The sequence below is a fragment of the Amblyomma mixtum genome, chromosome 4, assembly GCF_055824585.1.
Source record: "Amblyomma mixtum isolate Tamu chromosome 4, ASM5582458v1, whole genome shotgun sequence".
Lineage (NCBI taxonomy): Eukaryota > Metazoa > Arthropoda > Arachnida > Ixodida > Ixodidae > Amblyomma > Amblyomma mixtum.
The window spans coordinates 16462003-16482952 of record NC_143015.1 but is presented as its reverse complement, the minus strand read 5'-3'; the positions used below and the strand labels follow the sequence as shown (position 1 = coordinate 16482952).

General features: G+C 47.3%; 1 protein-coding gene across 3 annotated transcripts in view; it reads left to right on the top strand.

Annotated features, from left to right (window-relative positions):
• The first annotated feature begins 10919 nt into the window (after positions 1–10919).
• The window catches only part of defl (Integrator complex subunit 7), a 68167-nt gene continuing 58136 nt past the window's right edge, over positions 10920–20950 (top strand). For all 3 annotated transcript variants that reach the window (XM_089586222.1, XM_089586221.1, XM_089586220.1), the window contains exons 1-4: positions 10920–11046; positions 11443–11572; positions 11761–12091; positions 16404–16607. In XM_089586222.1, the coding sequence (XP_089442348.1) occupies positions 10950–11046; positions 11443–11572; positions 11761–12091; positions 16404–16607 (762 nt within the window). In that variant the 5' untranslated portion in view covers positions 10920–10949. The remainder of the gene's footprint in view (positions 11047–11442; positions 11573–11760; positions 12092–16403; positions 16608–20950) is intronic.

Here is a 20950-nt window from a genome sequence, read left to right as displayed (position 1 = left end):
CCATGAAAAGCGGCCTACACCTGTGGGGCAGAAACGTGGAGGCTAACAAAGAGGGTTCAGCTTAAGTTAAGGACAATGCAGCGAGCTATGGAAAGGAAAATTATGGGTTAACGTTAAGAGATCGGAAGCGGGCGGAGTGGGTGAGAGAACAAACGCGGGTTAATGACATCTTAGTTGAAATCAAGAGGAGGAAATGGGCTTGGGCAGGGCATGTAATGCGAAGGCAAGATAACCGCTGGTCCTTAAGGGTAACAGAGTGGATTCCAAGAGAAGGGAAACGTAGCAGGGGAAGGCAGAAAATTAGGTGGGCGGATGAGATTCAGGAGTTTGCGGGGATACAGTGGCCACAACTGACAAAGGACAGGGTTGATTGGAGAGACATGGGAGAGGCTTTTGCCCTGCAGTGGGCGTAGTCCAGGTGATGATGATGATGATGAGCAGCATACCAGTATCCTTCGTGGGGAAAGTGCTTAGTAGTATCTTGCCAGTACCCACCCACAGAGCAGAAACTTCAAAGCTAACAGAAAGGCTTGAACATTAGTTGTGTACAGCACAAGAACAAATTGATGTAAGGAGAGCTGCAATAAAGACATGGCCAAAGAGAGTATGAGGGAGTGTGTGTGCACACGTATGTGCATGCATGTGTAGGGGGGGGGGGTGCAGTTGGAATGTCTGTAAACCCTTATATATTTACGCATGTGTCGTCCTGTAAGTACTATCTGTGCTACAGGTCTTGATTGTCCCTTGCATTAGATGTGCCTGCTGTTTAGTTGGTTTAGAGGTTTATAGGTGGTTGGACTACGTATACCCTTCGATGACTCCTTCCGAAATGGCTGACATTTTTTGACTGTCCAGTCTACTTCTGTGTCCATGTTTTCATTGCACTCCCTTTACATTAATCGTGAACACTTTAGCCCTAACGAACATTTTGTGATGGAAGTGAAAATGCTAGGTGCAGCAACAAGAGACTGCAAGAAAACGGAGTGGGTCGGGGAAGAAAAGTGAGGTAGTGATGCCTCACCCGAGACCAAATAACTGGGAGTGAGAAGAGCACATAATGCGAAGGGGGAGAGTAACCAACGAACCCTCGGGGTGGAGTGGATTCCAAGGGAAGGAAGACGTGCACAAAGATTGACAGAGTCTGATGAACAGTTGATAGATGAGTAGATTTGCAGGGGTAAGGTTGGCCAGTGCCTCGTTGAGTATACAGTGCCTGTAGCGTTAGCAGTCTGTGTGGTGACCTGACCCTCTCCGGTTTCCTTTCACTAGTAGGGGGTAGCCTAATTCCTAGCTGCTCAGTGCGAGTTAATAGGGACTTTTAGAATAGGGTGACGCTGTCGGTTAGGGGCATGAAGCAATACAGAACACTAGCCAAAGGGAGGGGCGTTATTGTCCTGCGCCTGTGCACTGTCCCCCCACTATTACCTTGTGCCCCTAACCGATACCCTATTCTAAATGTCCCTATTGATGTCCTAGCTGAAACCATATGGCCATAAGAGGAAATGGAGCCACAGCGTATTGCCACCTTTTAAGGTAGAAGCTTACGGCGCCAGTAGGTAATTCCCCCAGTACCGTGTCGTCTGAAGTCGGGAGGGGTTGACAATGGCGACAGCGCGTCGCGCGCTTCGGACGCTGTCCAAGCCCGCGGGGATTGGGGAGAAAGACCGCGAACAGCCTTGTCGGGGCCGCAAGGGGCCGACGACCATTTGCCGTTGAAAAGAGATTAGCTCTCAAGGGGGTGGGGGGTCAGTAAGGTCGGCGACTTCTGAAATAGCTAAGCAGTGGACTTACTGGCGCCTCTAGAGTCGGGCTCTGGCGAGCACTGGGCTCCGCCCACTTGTACCTACAGTGCCATTGCAGCGGTATTGGACGAAATTGGGCGAGAGCAGGTTTGATAAAGCTCCGCCCAATTATCGAAGGTATTAAAACCTGCTGCAAACAAAGAGCGGAAGGAGCGCGCCGTGCCTCAGTCTCGGCCGCTTTTCTACAGCCCTTCTTTCAGAAGCCTTTTTTTAAACTGCCTTTTTCTCTAAGTTCTTGTTTTTGGTCTCGTCTTGAATAAACTAGTTTTGCTTCTCAAGAAGTTTGGAGTGGCTGCCCCAACCGGCAACATGTCGCTGGACGAGCGGACGAAGACGTGAAGTGCTATACGATCATCGGCCAATGTGCCATCGTTATTCGTCGCCATCGACGAACGTCCGACCAGACCAAACCAGCCATTCCGACGACGATCCAGAGGAGAAACATAACTGGTGCCATCACCAGGATCAGTGTTTCAAGTTAACTCCACAGCTTCGCAGAGATGTGCGCATATTCTATTGAGCAAAGTGTTCTCAACAGTCGTGAAAAACAGTTTCCATTAATATTAATAAATTATATTGCTGACATGTGGCGTGTACAGGGGACGGGTAGTTAACTGAATGGGTTCGGTAATAGGCTCAAACCGCCACAAAGTCCCTGAGCGCGATCGCAGAGGCCTCGCTCAGGGAAACGGATGGACCACTGATCTCCACTAAGGGGCTGGACAGTGCACTGGTGACCAGAAGTGAAGCTACCATAAGTAAGCGGCCCCGGTCCAAAAGTCAGCCTTTGGAGTGCACGAAATCGGACCTCATCACAGCTTTTCAGTTTTTGTTTTTCCCTGGGCATTTCGCCTTTTCGCCATTCCTGTCTTTTTCCACGACATTGCCTACCTGTCACTCCGTTGACCGCATGGGAGGCCAGCAAAGTCTTCCGAGAAGACGTCTCAAAAATAAGGGTCCATTGCATTGCAATGGGGCGACACTAGCAGAGGACAGGACGTCACCACACACCAACGTTCCATCTGCTCAGATCTGTGCCGTCCCGTTTTGCTAGCGTTGTCAACTCTGCTCTTTACTGTGATGCACGTTCCCGCGCTCAAGCCCAAGTTATGCTATCAATGGGGGATGATGTTAAGAAAGAATAGATGGAAATCTTCACCAGGCATCCAACTTTGCAGTGACCACTTCACCGAATTATGTTTCAACCGAACCAGAGTGAGTGTGAGGCTGCTCTGGTGAGATGCCCACGGCGTTCTGGTTCACGTCAGTGCCTCCCAAAGGTATGCCACTGCTTTATAATGGAGTGTATCAGGTGCTGTTGTGTATTGTTCCAAATTATGCCTGAATCAGCTTTTATTTGCAATACTTTGTGCAGTTGAATCCTAACAGCGCTGGTCCTGAGTTCCTCTTTCTCATCCACAATTTCTCTCACACTGTGCACGTTGAAAAAGGCACATGCTGCAGCATTCATAGGGTTCAAATCAAATAAAATAAAATTTTATTTCAATATCACAACGTACATTGCAATGGTGTGGGTGCAGGCAAAAAGCCCTCAGGAGGCTTGACGAGACCAACACAATACTAACAAACACTTGGCAAAAACAGCTATGGTGATCACTATGTTAGGAATGAGCACAAAACAATAGGAAAAATTCGGAACAACGCAAAAGAAACAAAAGAGAAAATGAATGACATGCAATCTTCTTTCAGAGTGAGGAGATACATTCTGAGTTAAGAGTAGTTAGCAAACAGTATTTTAACATTTGACGCCCGTAATTTGTTCGGGTGCGAGAAACTGCCCAGCGGTCAGGGCTACGTGTGTTGTACACAATGCTTTCGTCAATGCTTTCATCAACCCAAACTAACGAAACTAACTTGGCCACCAAACCCGATCTAACGATGTTTTTCCCGAAAGAAATGAGTAAAGAAAAAAGAGGCGATTTATACTCGTTTTGCCCTCTAGTGTCTCGCATGGTAGCATGCGAGCAAGATTTCTGGGGATGCATAAGTTGCCTTCAGATTGTAAAGTGGTAGCTTGTGGCCGCCGATGCATGGGAGCACACAACAGGCCTTAAGGGACAAATGCATTGCCCAGCTTGTTGCCTGTGCTCAAGAGCAGTCTGAACTTGATGCCGAAGCGCCCGTGCCCGCTCCAAGCAAGGTGATGGATGCTGTTGACTTCTTAGCAACTTGCTGCGGCCCACGAGGCGACCGGGACACCATGAAAGCGATTGTGTGCTACGAAAAGTGTGTGTCCCCAGTACCGGTGAAGTGCATGGAGCCAAAGATCATGGGTTTCTTCAGAGCAAAAGAATTACAGGACTGCTCTTAAGTCTGCTTTTGAGTGGAAATGCGAAAGCCTTTTTCCTTTTCTCTTTTTTCCCCCCTTCACCTTTATTTTTTTATTCTTTACTCTCTTATACAGCATATACAGCATTCATTGATTACGAGAAAACATTCAACTCGCTAAAAACTTCAGCAGTCATGCAGGCATTGCAGAATAAGGGTGTAGAGGAGTGTTATGTGAAAATATTGGAAGATATTTATAACGATTGCACAGCTACCATAGTTCTCCATAAAGTCAGCAATAAAATTCCAATAAGGAAAGGTGTCAGGCAGGGAGACACGATCTCGCCAATGCTCTTCACTGCCTGCTAACAGGAGGTATTCCGGGGACTGAAATGGGAACAGTTGGGGGTAAAAGTTACTGGAGAATACCTGAGTAATTTGCGATTCGCTTATGACTTTGCCTTGCTAAGTCACTCAGGACATGAACTGCCAAGCATGATCAATAAATTAGACAGGCAGAGCAGAACGATGGGGATAAAAATTAACATGCAGAAAACCAAAGTAATGTTCAACAGCCTAGCAAGGGAACAGCAGTTCGTAAAGGTAGTGACCGTAGATCCGGATAATGAGAGGGAAATAACTAGAAGAATAATGAGGTGGAGCGCATATGGAAGGTTCTCTCAGATCATGAATGGTAGTTTACCAATACCCCTCAAGAGAAATGTATACAACAGCTGTATCTTACCGGTACTCACCTATGGGGCAGAAACGTGGAGGCTAACAAAGCTAAGAACAACGCAGCGAGCTATGGAAAGGAAAATGATAGGTGCAACGTTAGAAGATCGGAAGAGGGCGGAGTGGGTAAGGGAACAAACGCGGGTTAATGACATCCTAGTTGAAATCAAGAGGAGGAAATGGGTTTGGGCAGGGCATGTAATGCGAAGGCAAGGTAACCGCTGGTCCTTAAGGCTAACGGAGTGGATTCCAAGAGAAGGCAAACGTAGCAGGGGACGGCAGAGAGTTAGGTGGGCTGATGAGATTAAGAAATTTGCGGGAATATGGTGGCCGCAACAGGCGAAGGGCAGGGTTAATTGGAGAGACATGGGAGAGGCCTTTGCCCTGCTGCGGGCATAGTCAAGCTGATGATGTTGATGATGATGATATGGCGCTTATGAACTGTTGCTTAATCAACTTTTACATTTTATTTTAAGTACCACACAATTTATGATTGACAGCTTGTTCAGACAACTTTTATCTACAACTTCCGTCCACGCCACTTATGAGCCAAGAAAGGCTTACGCCTTAATAAATTTTCAGTTCTTTCCAGAATGCCGAGATGTGTTGTTTTGGATGCGCAGGCACGTGTAGTGGCAAATACGATGACACGGTGTCTTTTGGGTGCTGCTACGTTACAATTTTGGATTTTGAAGAAGCAAACAGTGCCCTTATCAATTTTACAAATTTCCCGATTTAACGAAATAATTCCAGCCTGCTCATCACTTTGGTAAGTCGGGTTTTAACTGTATATGGATTTAGTAGCTCCTGTGTGCCAAAATTTTGTTAGAGGAGCTTTAGCATTCTTTTATTTTCAAGTTCACCTGTGAGTTCGATGACCATGTCGCTCGCCTTATTAGTTCTGGTTATCTAAATACGTTTATTTCCAGCATTTGTGAAAGCAAGCTCTACAAAACAACAGACAGAAAAGCGAAGCGCGAAGCGAACCGCCATGTTATTCCGTATTTCCACAGGCTGTTCTGCAATACTAAGAAGATGGCAAAAAGCTTGGCAAAGTCTATGCAATGCTTCGTGATCTAAACCACAAGTCATGCTCTGAGAAGCATGTTACCAAGTACACAAAACGCAGGAGAAAACTTATCTTTAAGATCCCCCTCACCTGGAATAGTGTTTACAATGGGCAAACGGGAAGCTGCTATGAAGATAGGGCCTAAGAACAGAACTTGGAACGCAAAAAATGAATCCGGCAGTTTCTTGGCATACCATTGCAACAGCTGTGGTTGTAAACCGCTCTTAAACAATTGCATGCACCAAAGACCAACTGAAGCGAGAGATTATTGAAACTTGCCTTATTTCTAAAGTGGGAGAGCACTCGTTGATAAAGAGCTGTGATTTCTGGATGGACACGTGTATGTGGTTTATTTTTTTTGTGGAAGGTGATCCCTACCATCTTTTCTGCGATTTTCTTACGTCTTGAATACTCCTTGACTGGGATCTCTTTATTTTTTCATTTTTGACACTGCTTTGCTACAAATGGTTTTAACTGTCTGCACTGGTTGTTGCCTCTGTAGCGATGGCACATTCCCACGGTGGGGGATGGGCCAGGGTTTGGTGCAGATCAAAACAGAACAAAAATTCATTCAGGCTATCTCAAGCGGCTCATAAAAAATTGAGGAATCTGGGAAAACGAACAACAAATTTTGAGAGATTTTGAGAAGATTGGAATGAAAATTGAGGAAACAAAAAGGTGAGGGTTAAAAGAAATTTAAAAATAATAAACATAAATAAATATAGTTTGAGAGGAAAGTAAAGGGAAAGAAGAGTTAACGCAAAAATCGCCTGCTCTCGGTTACACACGTGCGAAGAAGCTCACACATCAGCTTAAAGGGCAACTGCACCACTTTTTGAGAATTTCGCGATATTTGAGAATTCAAGTATATATAGGCTGTAAGTAAAGCACGCCAAGTGCGCATGTGGTGTCCCCTCTCTTGTTAGTGTCCTTGTTGCGGCGCCGTTCATTTCATCACGCCAAGTGTTTTTGCACTAGCATTTAAAATAGTTACGTAATCGTATATTAAATTTTGCGCTTCTCCTTAATGCACCAAAGGAGTGCGGGGAAGTTCAGCGTGACGTCACGGAAGGTATGATTTCAAATTACTGCTCTCGTCAGCCACACCCTGCCATGCTTCATTGGACACTGCGAAACAACTAACGGCAGGGTTTCCCTTCGGTGGCGTTATTTTTTTTTCCTTCAAAGCAGGCGTTTATGCATTGGCGATGTACCGACACCTTCGATGACGGCATCATGTGCCCTCCACTTAGCATTGTGCGCTGCAGAGGAGCTTGAAGGGTGTCGCTATTTTTATCGGGGATTGCATCACTATTTCAAATGCTAGCCCAAAAAGACTTCGCATGCTTTACCCACAGGTTTCACACCTTCGTCCCTATTAAGCTAGTTGATTTCTAAAACCTATGTAGCTTCCCTTTAAGGGCATGCCCTTAGACGCTTGCACTGAAGGAGAGGAGGACAGAAAGAGTAAATGGTAGCCCTAACTGAGCAAGAGGAATTTGCAAATACTTTATTCTCAATCTTGCAAACCGCCGGCAGGAGGGGATGAAATGGTCTAGGGATTCAACGTCCCCACACGACACACATAGATTCGACGGCCTGAATCCAGAACGGCATAAATAAAGATTGAAATGAGGAATCTTGCAATGCAACAGCATCATGGAAACCTCACACTGCCTTGAAGCACGTGAGCGAACGTTCCATGGGAATTTTAAGTGTTCGTAGTAGCAAAGATGAGCTCATGGCTCACATTCTGGCGTAGCTGGAAATGTTCAAAACGGGTAAGGTTTAGAACAGTGGGGCAACAAGCCCATTGATGGCTGATTTCTTAGCGAAATTGGCCATTGAATTTGAAGTAATGCCACAGCGCCCTGGGATCCACTGACAATGAACCTCTTGCACATGACAGGGCACAAAGTACATTAGAGATCGGTACAAGAGACTAGTCCGTGAGCTTTCAAGTGCTGCCAACACTGAGGGACAGTTTGAGACAGTCCCTCATCCAATGTTTCAATATGAGACCCTTGAGCAATCAAACAATATAGCGGCGAACTTTTTGAAGGGCTGAACCAATAGCGAGAAATTCAGCCACATAAATGGGTGTATAATCTTGGACCCGGATAGAATAACTCCAATCTAGTGCGTGGGAATAAACACCTACTGCTGCTTTTTCACTATGTTGAGAGGCATCTGTGAAAATAACTACAAGGCTCAGACACTGGAACAGATATTCTTCCAGGAGACCATTTAACGCATTTGCCGTTCAGTTCTTTACATGTTGCGGCAGCGTATGGTCGAAGCAGACAGCTGGAGCAGCCTGCACATTGCTAACGCATTGCACATACCTAAGCGAGACTGAAATTCTGAACAACAGGTGCTCTGTAAACACAAACTGAGGCAGTTTGCATTGCTGCCAATGTTTGTCTAAAAACAAAGCTGGGTTTGTCAAAAAAACTGAAGCCACTCCAGGCACAGGCTCAAGTCGCCATAACAAGGTGCGCACTGCGAGAAGCTGGAAGCGAGAGTTGAAATCCCATCCGCGGACTTCCAGAAAGAGGACACAGTTTGCCACTGATTTTGGCAAACCTGGGCAAAGCCATAGAGTGTGCCTCTCCAAAAGCACCAGAGGTGAGAATTTTGTATGTAGAACAACCGGAGAACAGAATGCAACTGAACTCCAAAATTGGTCTTACGTAAGCCTTATAGAGAAATAAAAGAGCGTCTCTGCACATACCAAATTTCTTATTGGCGATTCACGTTAGGCGACTGAGAGCCCGCTCACCTGCGTTGATAAACACAGGTTTATTACAGGTTATATGCCAGTTTTACATTGCCTTTCTTGTTTTTTACTGTGTAGAACTGAGGCTAGTGCTGTTAGTAAGCAATGACTGCACAGAAAAGTATAGGTTTATCACTTGATCCTATGATAGGCGCTGTGCATGGGCAATGGCTGTACCTATAATATCTCCCTTTGAAGCTAAATGAAATTGTTGGTAGTCAACGCCCGTCTAGTAAGTATTCCTTCTCATCGTCCACACCATCTTTGCGCTGTTACTAACAGTTGAAGAAAAAAGTAGTTTTTTTTTATTACGACGAATTAGCTAGGCACGTCGTATTGCAAGAAGCATTCATAGATGGCGCCAGCTACACCAGGAATGGATACCATGGAAAGCGCAACACGTCATGCAGTCAGCCATGTGCACCTTCGTGTGTGGCCATAGTATTCGACGCAATCACATCGTCACTGACGCTTCGGTAGCCTTTTTGAAAAGAAGTAACTGATTACCGGCCGGTAATCGATTACAGAACAACAATACTAAATTGCCTGAAATATTATCATTTTGAAAAAGTAATTATAGGGGTACACAAAAACATAAGTAATTACAAGTAATCAATTACATACAACTCTGGATGGAGTTATGTAATGCGTGATCAGAAGATTCTTAAGTGTATAACTTTAGACATCTATGGGTTCGTTTCACGGGAATAACCGGTTGAGTGACTGTGCCTCCATCGACATCCGGATGGATACCATCACACTTGAGTGTGAAGTACGTGTTCAATTGTTTCTACATATTTACCACACACAGCACATGTGTCATCATCTTCGTTAAATTTTTTTGTAGCTGCGCGTCTAAGACACTCTGATCTAGCTTCAAAGAGTAGGGCTCTGCCTCTTAAGTTATCATAAAACAATTCCTTCATGATTTGCCTTTTCCAGTATCAATATGCTTCCAGTATGCTTATTTTCCATTGAATTCATCCAATTTTTAACTTCCGCGTTTCTAACCTGTCGTTTAATGCTCTTCCTTTCTCCGTCCTCGTGTCCGGCATACTTTGGTTAGTTTTCTAGTTCTTTTCCGCCTCATGTGAGTCAAGGCTCCTTCGGTCCCACCTGTTATCGGCGCCCACGCGCCGCTGCGGTCGGCGCATGCACTAGAGGGCGAACACAATCTGTGCGCACTCACCGCCGCGGCGGGCGGTCAGTGTCAACACCTAAAATATTCTGACACCATGGAGTCACTGGAAAATTTTTGTAGCGTGAGCTACACTGGCCGAGGTTGAGCAGTTTCACGTGGCTCCTGGAGGGCCGTGCTGCGCATGCGCAAGTGACGTCACTATGCACAGATGGTGTGCTTCGCCGCGCGCGCTCGCCTTCCTTTTCTTAAAATGATCCGAGTGTAAAACGTTGACAACGCCAACGAACACAATGAACGCCGACGGCCTATGGCTTCAGCGCCGCGTTTCTGGCACAACCTTGTCAATGCCTGCAGCCCACGTGCATCTTTCTCTCATCACCCCCCGTAAGCACGATCAGGCGTCCACTGACCCAGGGAGCCATTATGCGCACTTCCTTAAAGTGATCGGAGCAAAACGCCAACGTCAGTGAACACAATGAGCCCCGACGGCCTATGGCTTCAACGCCGCCTTTCTGGCAAAACGTTGTCAATGCCAACGCATGCAGCGCACACCTGTCACAAGAGGGCAGTTATTATGCGCCTTCCCTCTGGTTCAGCTTTTCAGTGACTCTGAGCACTGATCGTGGCTGATAGTTATGATCAGTGGTTATAATTATAATTAAAACGACAAATAAATTATTACCCCGAAAATTTTGTATGCCTTACGTGCACGACCTCAACTTGTATTAACTCTGTGATTCGTACGTCGCAGCAAACGTCCGATTATGCGTTCGACTGTCGAAACCAGAACTAAACCAGAGAAAACTAATTAATCATTTACTGAGTGCAGGTGAATTTCACGCGTCGATATGTGTTTATTGATGGCTTGCCTATCAACGTTGCACATAATACTAAAAAAATATACCAAAATAACAAGAAATCGGTCTCCCGCTCATTTAAAAGTTTGGTTTTTTTGCCTTCGTTGTTGCCGTAATATTTACCGCACTAGAATCCACTTTTAAACACCAAACACATACCGTAATTAATTTTGGTGCAAAAATACTATCTTCGTTTAAAGTTCGAAACAACGAAACTGATTTAGCAAGGCCATGTGTGCACAGTTGCTTGGGCAACGCTGGTAACCAGTCCGGCGTCATGGCGTCGGCCGGGCAGCGTTTGCTGGGTTTTGGCGACGCTTCTTTTTCGGAAACGGACCAGGATGCGAATTCTGCGTTGACAGAGCTGGACAAAGGTTGGCACATTGTCACACAGTACGGAGCAACTGTGCGCCAGATGCCACTGCTTTTATGGGGCTGGTGCGAGGCGCTGGGTGGTATTGCACTGCGCACCGCTGTTTCTCGATCGGGTTAGCGGGGCCAAGTAGTATATGCAAGTAAGTAGAAAACCAGCGGAAAGGACGCGTTCACAAGGAGGAGAAGTACACAGGACAGCGTTGCCCTGTGTACTTCTCCTCCTTGTGAATGCGTCCTTTCCGCTGGTTTTCTACTTACCGTGCACCAACTGGCCCAACAAGCTATGCTTCTTCAATATATGCAAGTAGCTTCGCGTTTTTTCGTTGTCCTTGCATTGGAAAGGCTTGTTTTAAGCACAGGGACGGAGTGCACTGGCTGAATCTCTGTGTGTGCAGGCCTGCGTTCGGGCCGCCTCGGGGAGCAATGCGAGACGATCGTGCGGTTTCCGCGCCTCTTCGAGAAGTACCCGTTCCCGATTCTCATCAACTCGGCGTGCCTGAAGCTGGCCGAGGTGTTCCGGGTCGGGTGAGTGGATGCCTCTGCAGTTTTCACCGTCGTCATAGCTCCCGCCATCTCTGGGTCCCGAAAGCGCAGCGAAAGCCTCGGCGATTTGTTAACCCGCCCATCGCAAACCGGTTCCCGCGTACACTGTGGAAGCTAGCCACAGTACCCAAAGATGGCGTCCGTGACGTCACGTGAAAACTCTAACGCAGGAGCAACTTCCTTCGGATGCTGGTGCTGAAGGTGGTGCAGCAGAGCGAGCGGCACCTGGACAAGGTGCTCAACATCGACGAGTTCGTGCGCCGCATCTTCTCGGTCATGTACAGCAACGACCCGGTGGCCCGGGCGCTCACCCTGCGCACCCTGGGCAGCATCGCCGCCATCGTGGCCGAGCGTAAGGACCTGCACCACAGCATCCGCAGCAGCCTCGAGTCGCACGACGCCGTCGAGCAGGAGGCGGCCATCTTTGCAGCGGCACGCTTCGCCGCTCAGTCCAAGGCCTTTGCGGCCAACATGTGCGCCCGCATCGGGCAGATGATCCAGGTGAGGACCCGTCGCTGGAATATAACCACGACGTCTGACCAAAGCTCCGGAGGGTACCCTTCAGTGATACTTGTTGGGCTTAGTTGGTATACATTTCTACTGCACAAAGAGAACAAGGGCGGAGTAAGGAAACGCATATCACAAGCGCAGAAATACGCCAGTCTTCCCTGAACACTTATCCAGTGCTATGACGTGCTCATTAGATTGTTGGCTTTACACTGAAATGTGCCTTGTCTTCCTTCGTGGAGTGGCTGAGTATGGTTTATGGGGGTTAAATGTCCCAAAGCAACTCAGGCTATGAGGGACGGCGTAGTGGAGGGCTCCGGAAATTTCGACCACCTGGGGTTCTCTAACGTGCACTGACATCGCACAGCACACGGGCCTCTAGAATTTTGCCTTCATCGAAATTCAGCCGCCGTGGCCGGAATCGAACCCGCGTCTTCCGGGTCAGCAGCGGAGCACCGTAACCACTGAGCACTTCGTGGAATGAAGTTGAAAGTACTGTGCTTGTACATATAGCGTGTGTTTCCTTACTTTGTCCTTTTCGTGCAGTAGAAGTGAATGCAAACGCCCATTCTTAAACGCCTACTGACCGAAATTTTTCAAACCATAAAAAGGTTGTTTTTTCATAGTACACCCCGCTATTATGCTACCCACAAAACATTACGCTCCAGTTTCAAGCAGTTACGGTGCCAAAGGCGCGCAAAAATCGGAGTTTTCAATACCGAAACTGGAAAAACGGGTGCCATTGCCGCTCGCCGGAAGTGACGCACGTTTGAGAATAGAGTCTGGACAGGTTCGGAGCGTCTGCTCGTCGCGGCTGGAGCAAAGCGCTGGTACCGGTAGCGCGTGCAGCACTTTGTGCGATAAATACTGGTTATATGTGAAAACACACATCTTAAAACGGATGAAACGACATAGAAAAAGTTTTAAACGTGTTTTTTTGCTGTAGTAGACCAGAAAATTCCTGGCTCAACCCCAGCGAATATGATCGCGCCGCAATGCTAGTGAACATTTTTTGCCTGGCAGTATTCGATTACAGCTTGCGCAAAGTTCGGACATAACGGACGAAAGAAGCATATTCAAATGGATGCCAAGTAGAAGTGCTTGTATAATCAAGTCGGCTTTTTTGAGCGGGCACGCGCGTGCCAACAGCACATGTGTGCTCTGCTGTGTGTGCAATGTGGTTGTTGTCTTGATAAAAAAAAAATGACCTGCCTTCTCCTTTTCCTTCTCATTTTTCTCCTCCGTTGAAAGGCATTCCTGCCTGTGCATAGAAATTTGGAACAGGTGCTGTGAACGCGAGATAAATAAATAAAAACCGCTGGACGTCTAAAAAGGGAGCTCAAGAAAATTAAGCGCTGCGTTAAGCGAAAGAATAAGCAAAATTAGTGCTGCAAAATAAATATACATTTTTCTCTTCGAGGGCCGTGGCATCAATGCAGTGCCGATGGTGGGCTGGTTCATCTTTGCGCGCCTCGGTCGAGCCAGCCACTGCGCATTGCGAAATACATGCCGATTCAAATGAACAAAAACTTATGCGCTGCGTTCATTACTGTATTTGCCTAGAACCACTGAAAGCCCGTGTACTGCAGGGGCGGAAAAGTTTTTCTAATCTTTTCAAACCACACAGCTGGGCAGAACGACGTGGTTGCCGGACCCCAGTCGACTGTATATGCCCACCGGGCAAATTACCGTAGGCAGTGTGTCTGTATCGACTGAGTAATAATGCAGAACATATAATCAAAAACGTGTGGTCTTCCTTTGAAAATATTATCATTCAAATAACATGCGTTCAGTTCTACGAGGTCTTGCAGACGGGCCTTGAATGGTAACGCTGAAGCTTCCTGTAATCGACCTCAAGTATGAACGGCGCGAGGCAGTAAGAAATTCGACGTTTTCAGTAACGCTCATGTGGCCTTCCAGGATTCTCAGCCCGGCCTGCAAATCTTGAAGGCAGCAGACACACTCGGCGCACGACGGCATTATTGCACGTTGGGCAGAGTTGTACCTGCAATAAACGCGTCATATGTTGATTCCTTTTCAGACGAAGCAGACCTCTCCTTAGACTTCTGCATGGTGTAAACAACGTGCCGTCAAAAGGGCGCTGCTCGATGAGCAAAGCCGTCCACTTTAGCTTCTGAACTGGCTAAGCTAGCTTGTGCGAGTGGTCCCCTGTCCTCTTTATTCTCCCGATTAGAAACGCCTCGAAGCGTTCTCCGAATTATAACCCTCTCGGTTCGTGGCATGCTTTGCCGATCGGGCCAGAAACACGTGCGTGCTCTGTTGCATGATGTAGACCGGGGCAGGTCTACTGACAAAGCCCAACCCACAAAAGGGGTTAGCGCGAGGCAGAAGTGTCAGTTACCCACCATTATCTTTTTTGAAGAAAAGATGGGAATTCACGTTAAAACCTGAGCTCCAGACAGCTTACACCAGCTTTCGAGATCGGGGGGGGGGGGGGGGGGGGGGGAGGGCAGTGGCCGAGAGGTATACATGGTGCTTTCTGCATTCCTCGTATTCCTTTCCGCGGCCACGCACTTCGTCGACATGATGCCAGCAGTTAATTTTTCTCGGAGACCATCGAGCTTCGCGGTGAAAACAGCCAGAAACGCGCCAGAGGGAGCTTACAAGGGGCGCGCACTCACTTCAGAACGCCTGAAACTGTCGAGCCGGCGATGCCGGTGTCTCAGTTGTGTGTCATTTCCGGTCAGGTTTGTTAGTTGTCCAGCACTCCGCTAGGGGACTGCGTCGTCTGCTACAGAGGTTTTTGAACGCTTGTAACTAAAATTCTAGACGCTTCACAGCCATAATATTAAATATAAATATTGTTCATAACATGCGCACTATATCCAGCACAAAATTAGCCGAAGTAAACTTTCGGTCAAGTAGGCCTTTAAAGGACCATAAACACCTAATATTAGTTGCATGTATTTTTCTTTAAACTGATGCGTGAGACATAAGAATACATAGTTCACAACATGGTATTCACCTACGACCACTTAATAATTTATAATTCAATTTCTTTCTAATGCGGCTGTGCTTTCATTAACCGAGCGATGGCTGTGACGTGTAGTTGGGGTTTAGCTCACATGGGGCATGAAAAAAAAAAAAAGCAGCAATATAATTGTTGATGCATAGTTTTAATTCACTATAACACTTAAGCCAGCCTGTTTCTATTGCTATAATGACAACAAATGACATGTCACCAATTATATTGCTGTTTTTTTCATGCCTCAGGTGACCTAAACATGAGCTACACATCACAGCCATCATTCAGCTGATGAAACTGAAGCGGCATAAAAAGAATTCAATTACTGAACAGTCGTAGGCAACTACTATGTGGCGATCTATGTATACTAATGTCTGTTACATCATTTGAAAGATTAAAAAGTGGTTTCTTTGTGGTTTCTTTGTTGTCACTTGAATTCTTAAAGGTTTCTGTTGTTGCTGTGGGGAAAACCAGAGAACAGGCTGCTTGGTGGTTAAATGGGCATTACCGTTCCAGCTCATACACATAAGAACATATGCACAGAACCAAACAGATAACAATAGCAACGTATAGTTCTCACACCGTTATTTGTTGTCAGGTATCTATTGTTGTAGTAGTAAGTATTTGCAGTGATAGGAATTCTGTACCAGTTGCATCAACCTGCACCATTGCATTAAACCTGCTAGTTGCTGCTACAAAGGGCGGTTTTTCGTGAAATTGTGCCAAGGCTGCGCCGAAACACTCGTTCAGCAACCAAGAGCCACGGCGAAAGTGAAGATGTCGAGGCTACCGCGTAATGTTCAGAGGCATATGACTCTGGTCCCTCCTCCTGATTTGTGACAAGAAAGAGGATTGGCAAAATCCAACACTGTCCGTTTGTTTCTAGTGCCTACCTTTAGTAGATGGTGTGTGTTTTGCACATCCGCTTCAGCAGAGTTGCCAACACTGTCGTGCACAACTGCAAGAAATGCACATGCGAAGAAAAAAAATTGCTTTTAAGCGGTGTGAGCATCCGAGCTTCCATTTTGCTTGTGTTTGTACCGTAGAACCACACATTAATTCAAACTTTCAGCTTAGAAGCGATGGCCGACAGCCCCTCTTGTGTAAGCTGTGCCTGTGAAGAGACAATCATTCACCTCCTGTGCGAGTGCCCTGTCTCTGTGGACCAAAGACGTAAGCTGCGTTGCGCTCTGGACCGCCCTGATCCTCGCCCTTCCACAGAGGTCAAGATCCTCGGTCCGTGGCCTCAACAGTCGGACTGCCATCAAGGCATACAAGGCACTGTTTCCTTCTCTCTTCCCTCTTTAATCCCCTGTGCAGGGCCTGGCCACCCCCGTGGACACCAAGCTGCGGCTGCTGGGTGTGCTGGAGGGTCTGCACCAGGACGCCCCCACGGCTGCCCTGGTGCGGGACGAGTGCCTCCACCGGCTGCTGCCCCGCTACCCGTCCCAGCGGCTGGTGCAGGCCACCCTGAGGGTGCTCACCCGACTGGCCGCCGCCACCGTCACCCACATCCCCAGCCAGGTGGGCGATAGACTGCGTTGCACGGTACGAGGTAGCTTTTCAGCTGGAGGCCCCAAATAGGTCACCCTATTAGTGATTTAATGAAGTGTACATCGTATCATATGTTTGGGACAGCAAGAAAAAAAATGATAAAGTGCTGGTTCAAAAAAGCAACGGCTCGAGTGTAAAGCAACCAGTGACGTAAAGGAAGCATGATGAGCAGTCCGTTTACAGCTTCAGCTTGTTTGTACGCTGAAACATTCAACTTGTTGCACATGTGCAAAAAAATTTTTCATAGTCGCGATGCCGAAAGTGAGGGGGGTAATATTTATATTTTATAAATATAAAATGACCCCCCCCCCCCCCCGCCCCTTTTTTCATGGCGATACCTCGACGAGACGGGCGCGAGAAATAACATTCTATTTGGCAAAGATTCAAAAGAAAAACAGGTGCAGACAGTGAATCCACCGTGTGTGTCTGGTACTCAGTCACTCCCACTCCCACTCGAGTCCGTTGCACTCCTTGAGCCACCACTCTCAGTATCCCACTGGAGGTCGTCTTCCGTTCTGTAAAAGTGGTTTGTGATCGAACACTGCTTGAATGACGTGGCCACAATGTGAACTTGGACCCGGTTCCATGCCTCCGAAATCCACCTCGTGATGGCTGACGGGGGGGACTCTTTCTGCAGCTTTTCCGTTGACGTCGTCTTCTTCCGGCCGGGTTCTGCACCCACTCCTGTCGAAGATTAGCTTTTGTTGAGTGAAATGTCTCAGCACTGGCCTCATGCCGCCTGGAATCAGAACCAAGTCGCAATGGCCGTTCTGAAGCTTGGGTAAGATGGCCGCGAAACACATCGAGCAGAAGCATCGACGGCCTGCCTGCAGGTCTGCCGAGTAGTTAAACCTGGTAATAACAAAATTGTAAGAAAGTCTGAGATTTTTCGTTACATGCAGTTTTTGCAAGAGTCAAAGGGACACTGCAGAACGGAAATCAACCTAATAAATAAGTGCAGGTGAAATCACTTTGCAAATATTTACAGAAAACAGCTTTACTTGAAATCATAAACGCGGAGCGTCATTCACAGTCTCGCTGATGCACCAGTGCGGCAGGAGCCGTCATCACCTCCACCGCAGCTCGTGCAATGCCGCTACGAGTGGGATGGGGAAGATGGGGGAGGCGGGGGCACCACGAACGAGTTAGAGGAGAGTACGCAGCTGCGCCACCACCGTAGAATGACCGCGGAGGCATATGCTTCTATGCGCATGTTCCCCCGCTGTTGCCCCAGGAAACGGACTCCTTACTTTGCGTCGCGGGCGTTGTCCGCCTAGGCGAGCAACCATGCCGTGGCAATGGCCATGCACTGTGTGTCTTTTTTTGTTTGTTTTTGCTCTGCCCTATTATTTTTCGCTGCTTTTGAGCACCAGCTGGTGTACTGCCACGTGGTATCACATTCCAAAAGAGAAAGTGCCAAAGATGCGCCGACACCACTGGAGCACGGCTCATTGTGTCAGCTGCGATTGCTCGTTGTGATCGGCGTTCCTCTTGTGTCAGTTCGTGCTTTATTGTCATGTAACTTTTGCATGGTTCCACGAAATTTTGAGTAACTCAGCACTAGCTATCAGATACTTTATTTACTCGCATAATGATTGCACTTTAAAAAAAAAATTGACGCAAATTTAGGGGTGCGATTATTAACGCGCCGTAAATTTTCTACAAAAAATTTTTTAGCACTGAAAACACGAAGAAGTTCCAGGCGAGACTACCCTTGTCATACTAGCACACTACCCACGATTACGCCGCTAAACGCGGTTATTGCGAACCGAACTTGGCGACCTCGGTTTATGTCGTTAATAACCGAGAAGGTACAGTGCAAAAAGTGCACGAGGGGAGAGATTTCCACGCCGACAACACCCAGCCACAAACCAAAATAACTTTGTGACAACAGAAACGGGAAACAGCGGTGCCACACCGCGCTGCTGCTGATGGCGATGGAGGCTGTTGACTTCAGCCACCCATTGTTGCAAGACTTGCGTAGTTTTACCGGTATACAAGATGGGGGTCGACTTTTTTTCCATAGTTTTTTGAGAAAAAGTTCGACCTGTATTTCGGTTTCTACAATACGTGGAAGGGAATGTAAGCTGTTTTTGTGACCATTGAGTAAATTTGAGGAGAACTTGCTTGGGAGGTGCTTGGGGCAAATCGAATGGTGGAGAAAGCTCTGGAGTGGTCTTTTCATCTTCCCCAAATGTAGGCACAGTTTCTGCTTTGTGTGTAGTTGCTCTGGACAGTTTGAGCTTGATTCACCGAGGGATGAAGCTGGTGAATGTATCACTTCCAGTGTGTCACAAAATGAAATCAGGCATGAGATGCCTCTTTGTTAAGGGGGGAAGCTGGTCTTAGAAAAAAATATTTTGTCAATGAAGTCACAATGATGTAATCTCCAAAAAACGTGTATTTTTGCATGCTGAGTCCAATTTTTTGTAAAGCAAGCCCTTGTGCACTTATACAATATGTTATGTAACTTTTTGCCTAGAGCTTTTGATAAATTTTGCTGCAGGAAACTTGCCAGGACGCATGCCTTTGGCCTCTCTTGACATCAAACTATGCAACAAGGGTGAAATTATTATCCTGCCTATCATAGAAGTTGAGCTACAGGGTTTTGAATTTGGCACTTCACAAACGGGAAGGAACTGATTACAGTACAACCTCGATAATTCGAACTCGGTTTTTCAATTCAATTCATATTTTATTTACCAGAATACTGGACGGCCTCCAGGGCTAAAAGTTGCAGCCAGCAACTTGACTGGGCCCTGGAGCCGTTTACAAAGGCAACAGCAGACGTCGGTTCCGAGCAGCACAACAAAAATATTCACAACGCTATGAACAAAAATGTACAAGGAAATAGAGACATGGTAGAATATTTGTCATTGCAATCATACTCTCATTTACAACTGTGAAAAGTGTATTCGTAGTTGCTTTGGCGATTTGAAGGTTACTTGTTTGAGTTTATTTAGCAAGACTGGTAGGTTGTGTTTTAATGATTGCAGTTTGTACTGAGTGCGAAAAAATGGAACGAACCAGGGTTGGGAAATTCGAGTTAAAGAATTAGCTCTAGGCTGCAGCAGCGCTAGAGAAAGAACGGAACTTTGAGTGTCATGTTGAGAAAAATATTGCCACGTATTATTGTAGCGTCCGTTCGTTCGCGCAGAAAAGGGGTGTTATCATTTTTGTTCGTGACGCGAGAAGCGACCGGTCTAATCTCGATTGTTCACAGCCATGAACAGCTGTATCTACGTGTTTCCAGATTACTCTAGATGATCTCGACCTGTTATCTCGAAGTTTCCTTGCCGGCTTTAAATTGAACGATGCCGCGAGCAGCGGACATTCGTAGTTCGACGATTGACGAACACGCTTGTTGCTTACGCCGCCACCGAGTGATCCAGTTCTTTTGCGGGCGCAAGTCAGTCCAAATAAAGAGCTTCGTTTGCAAGTCTTTCTTGTGTCTTCCTGACCACTGGGCTGCCGTCACTACAACGTGACATCTGGTGGAGGTGCTGGGTAGCCTTCCATGTACCGGACACCCCCAGCAAGTCACGACGCCAGCCCTTCGAGTCATTCACCGCAGGACCTGAGTCCAGTCCACCGCGCAAGGCGACGTCTGCTAGGAGACGCACCTGAGTTCGGGATTCTGCCTGACCCTACCCGGAAACGAAAGCCAGCAGGAACGTCCACCATGAACGTCCACATGGACTGCTATGCGGCAATGCCTGATCCATGTTTCGCCGCAAACCCGGCGAAACAACGGCCCTACGGAGCCGCGAGGCAAAGCCACATAGTAATGGTGATGATTCATAGGCGAAGCGCTCCAGCCGGAGCACTCTCTGCACAAAAATCGGTCCACAGTGCGCCTCGCGCACCGCCGAAACACGCGCCTGCAGAGGAGAAGACGTGCTTCACTGCAACACGGCGGGCATACTGGTTTTTATCACGTGACCTCGCCCCCATTCCATCCCTTGGTGTGCTTCGCCCACTCTTCCCCCGTGCCTCCGACGCTGCAAGTACGCCGCCACCACCGCCGCGCAGGTCTCGCCTGCGCCATTTCTTTGTGTTGTGCGCTGTGGTTAGGGGTCGGCTACTGTGCAGAAGTGCTAGCTTTGTGACCGTAGCAGTGAAGAAATGCCAAAGTACAAGACTTTAACGCTGCAGCAGAAGTTCTGCTTGATCCAGGAAGCAGGCAAGAGCGCTTGTTCGAAGACCGAGTTGGCCAATAGGCATGGCGTGCCCCTCTCGACGTTGTCCACAATATTGAGCAACGAGTCAAAAATACTAGAGGCTTACGGCAAGACATATTCTTCGAAGCGGTC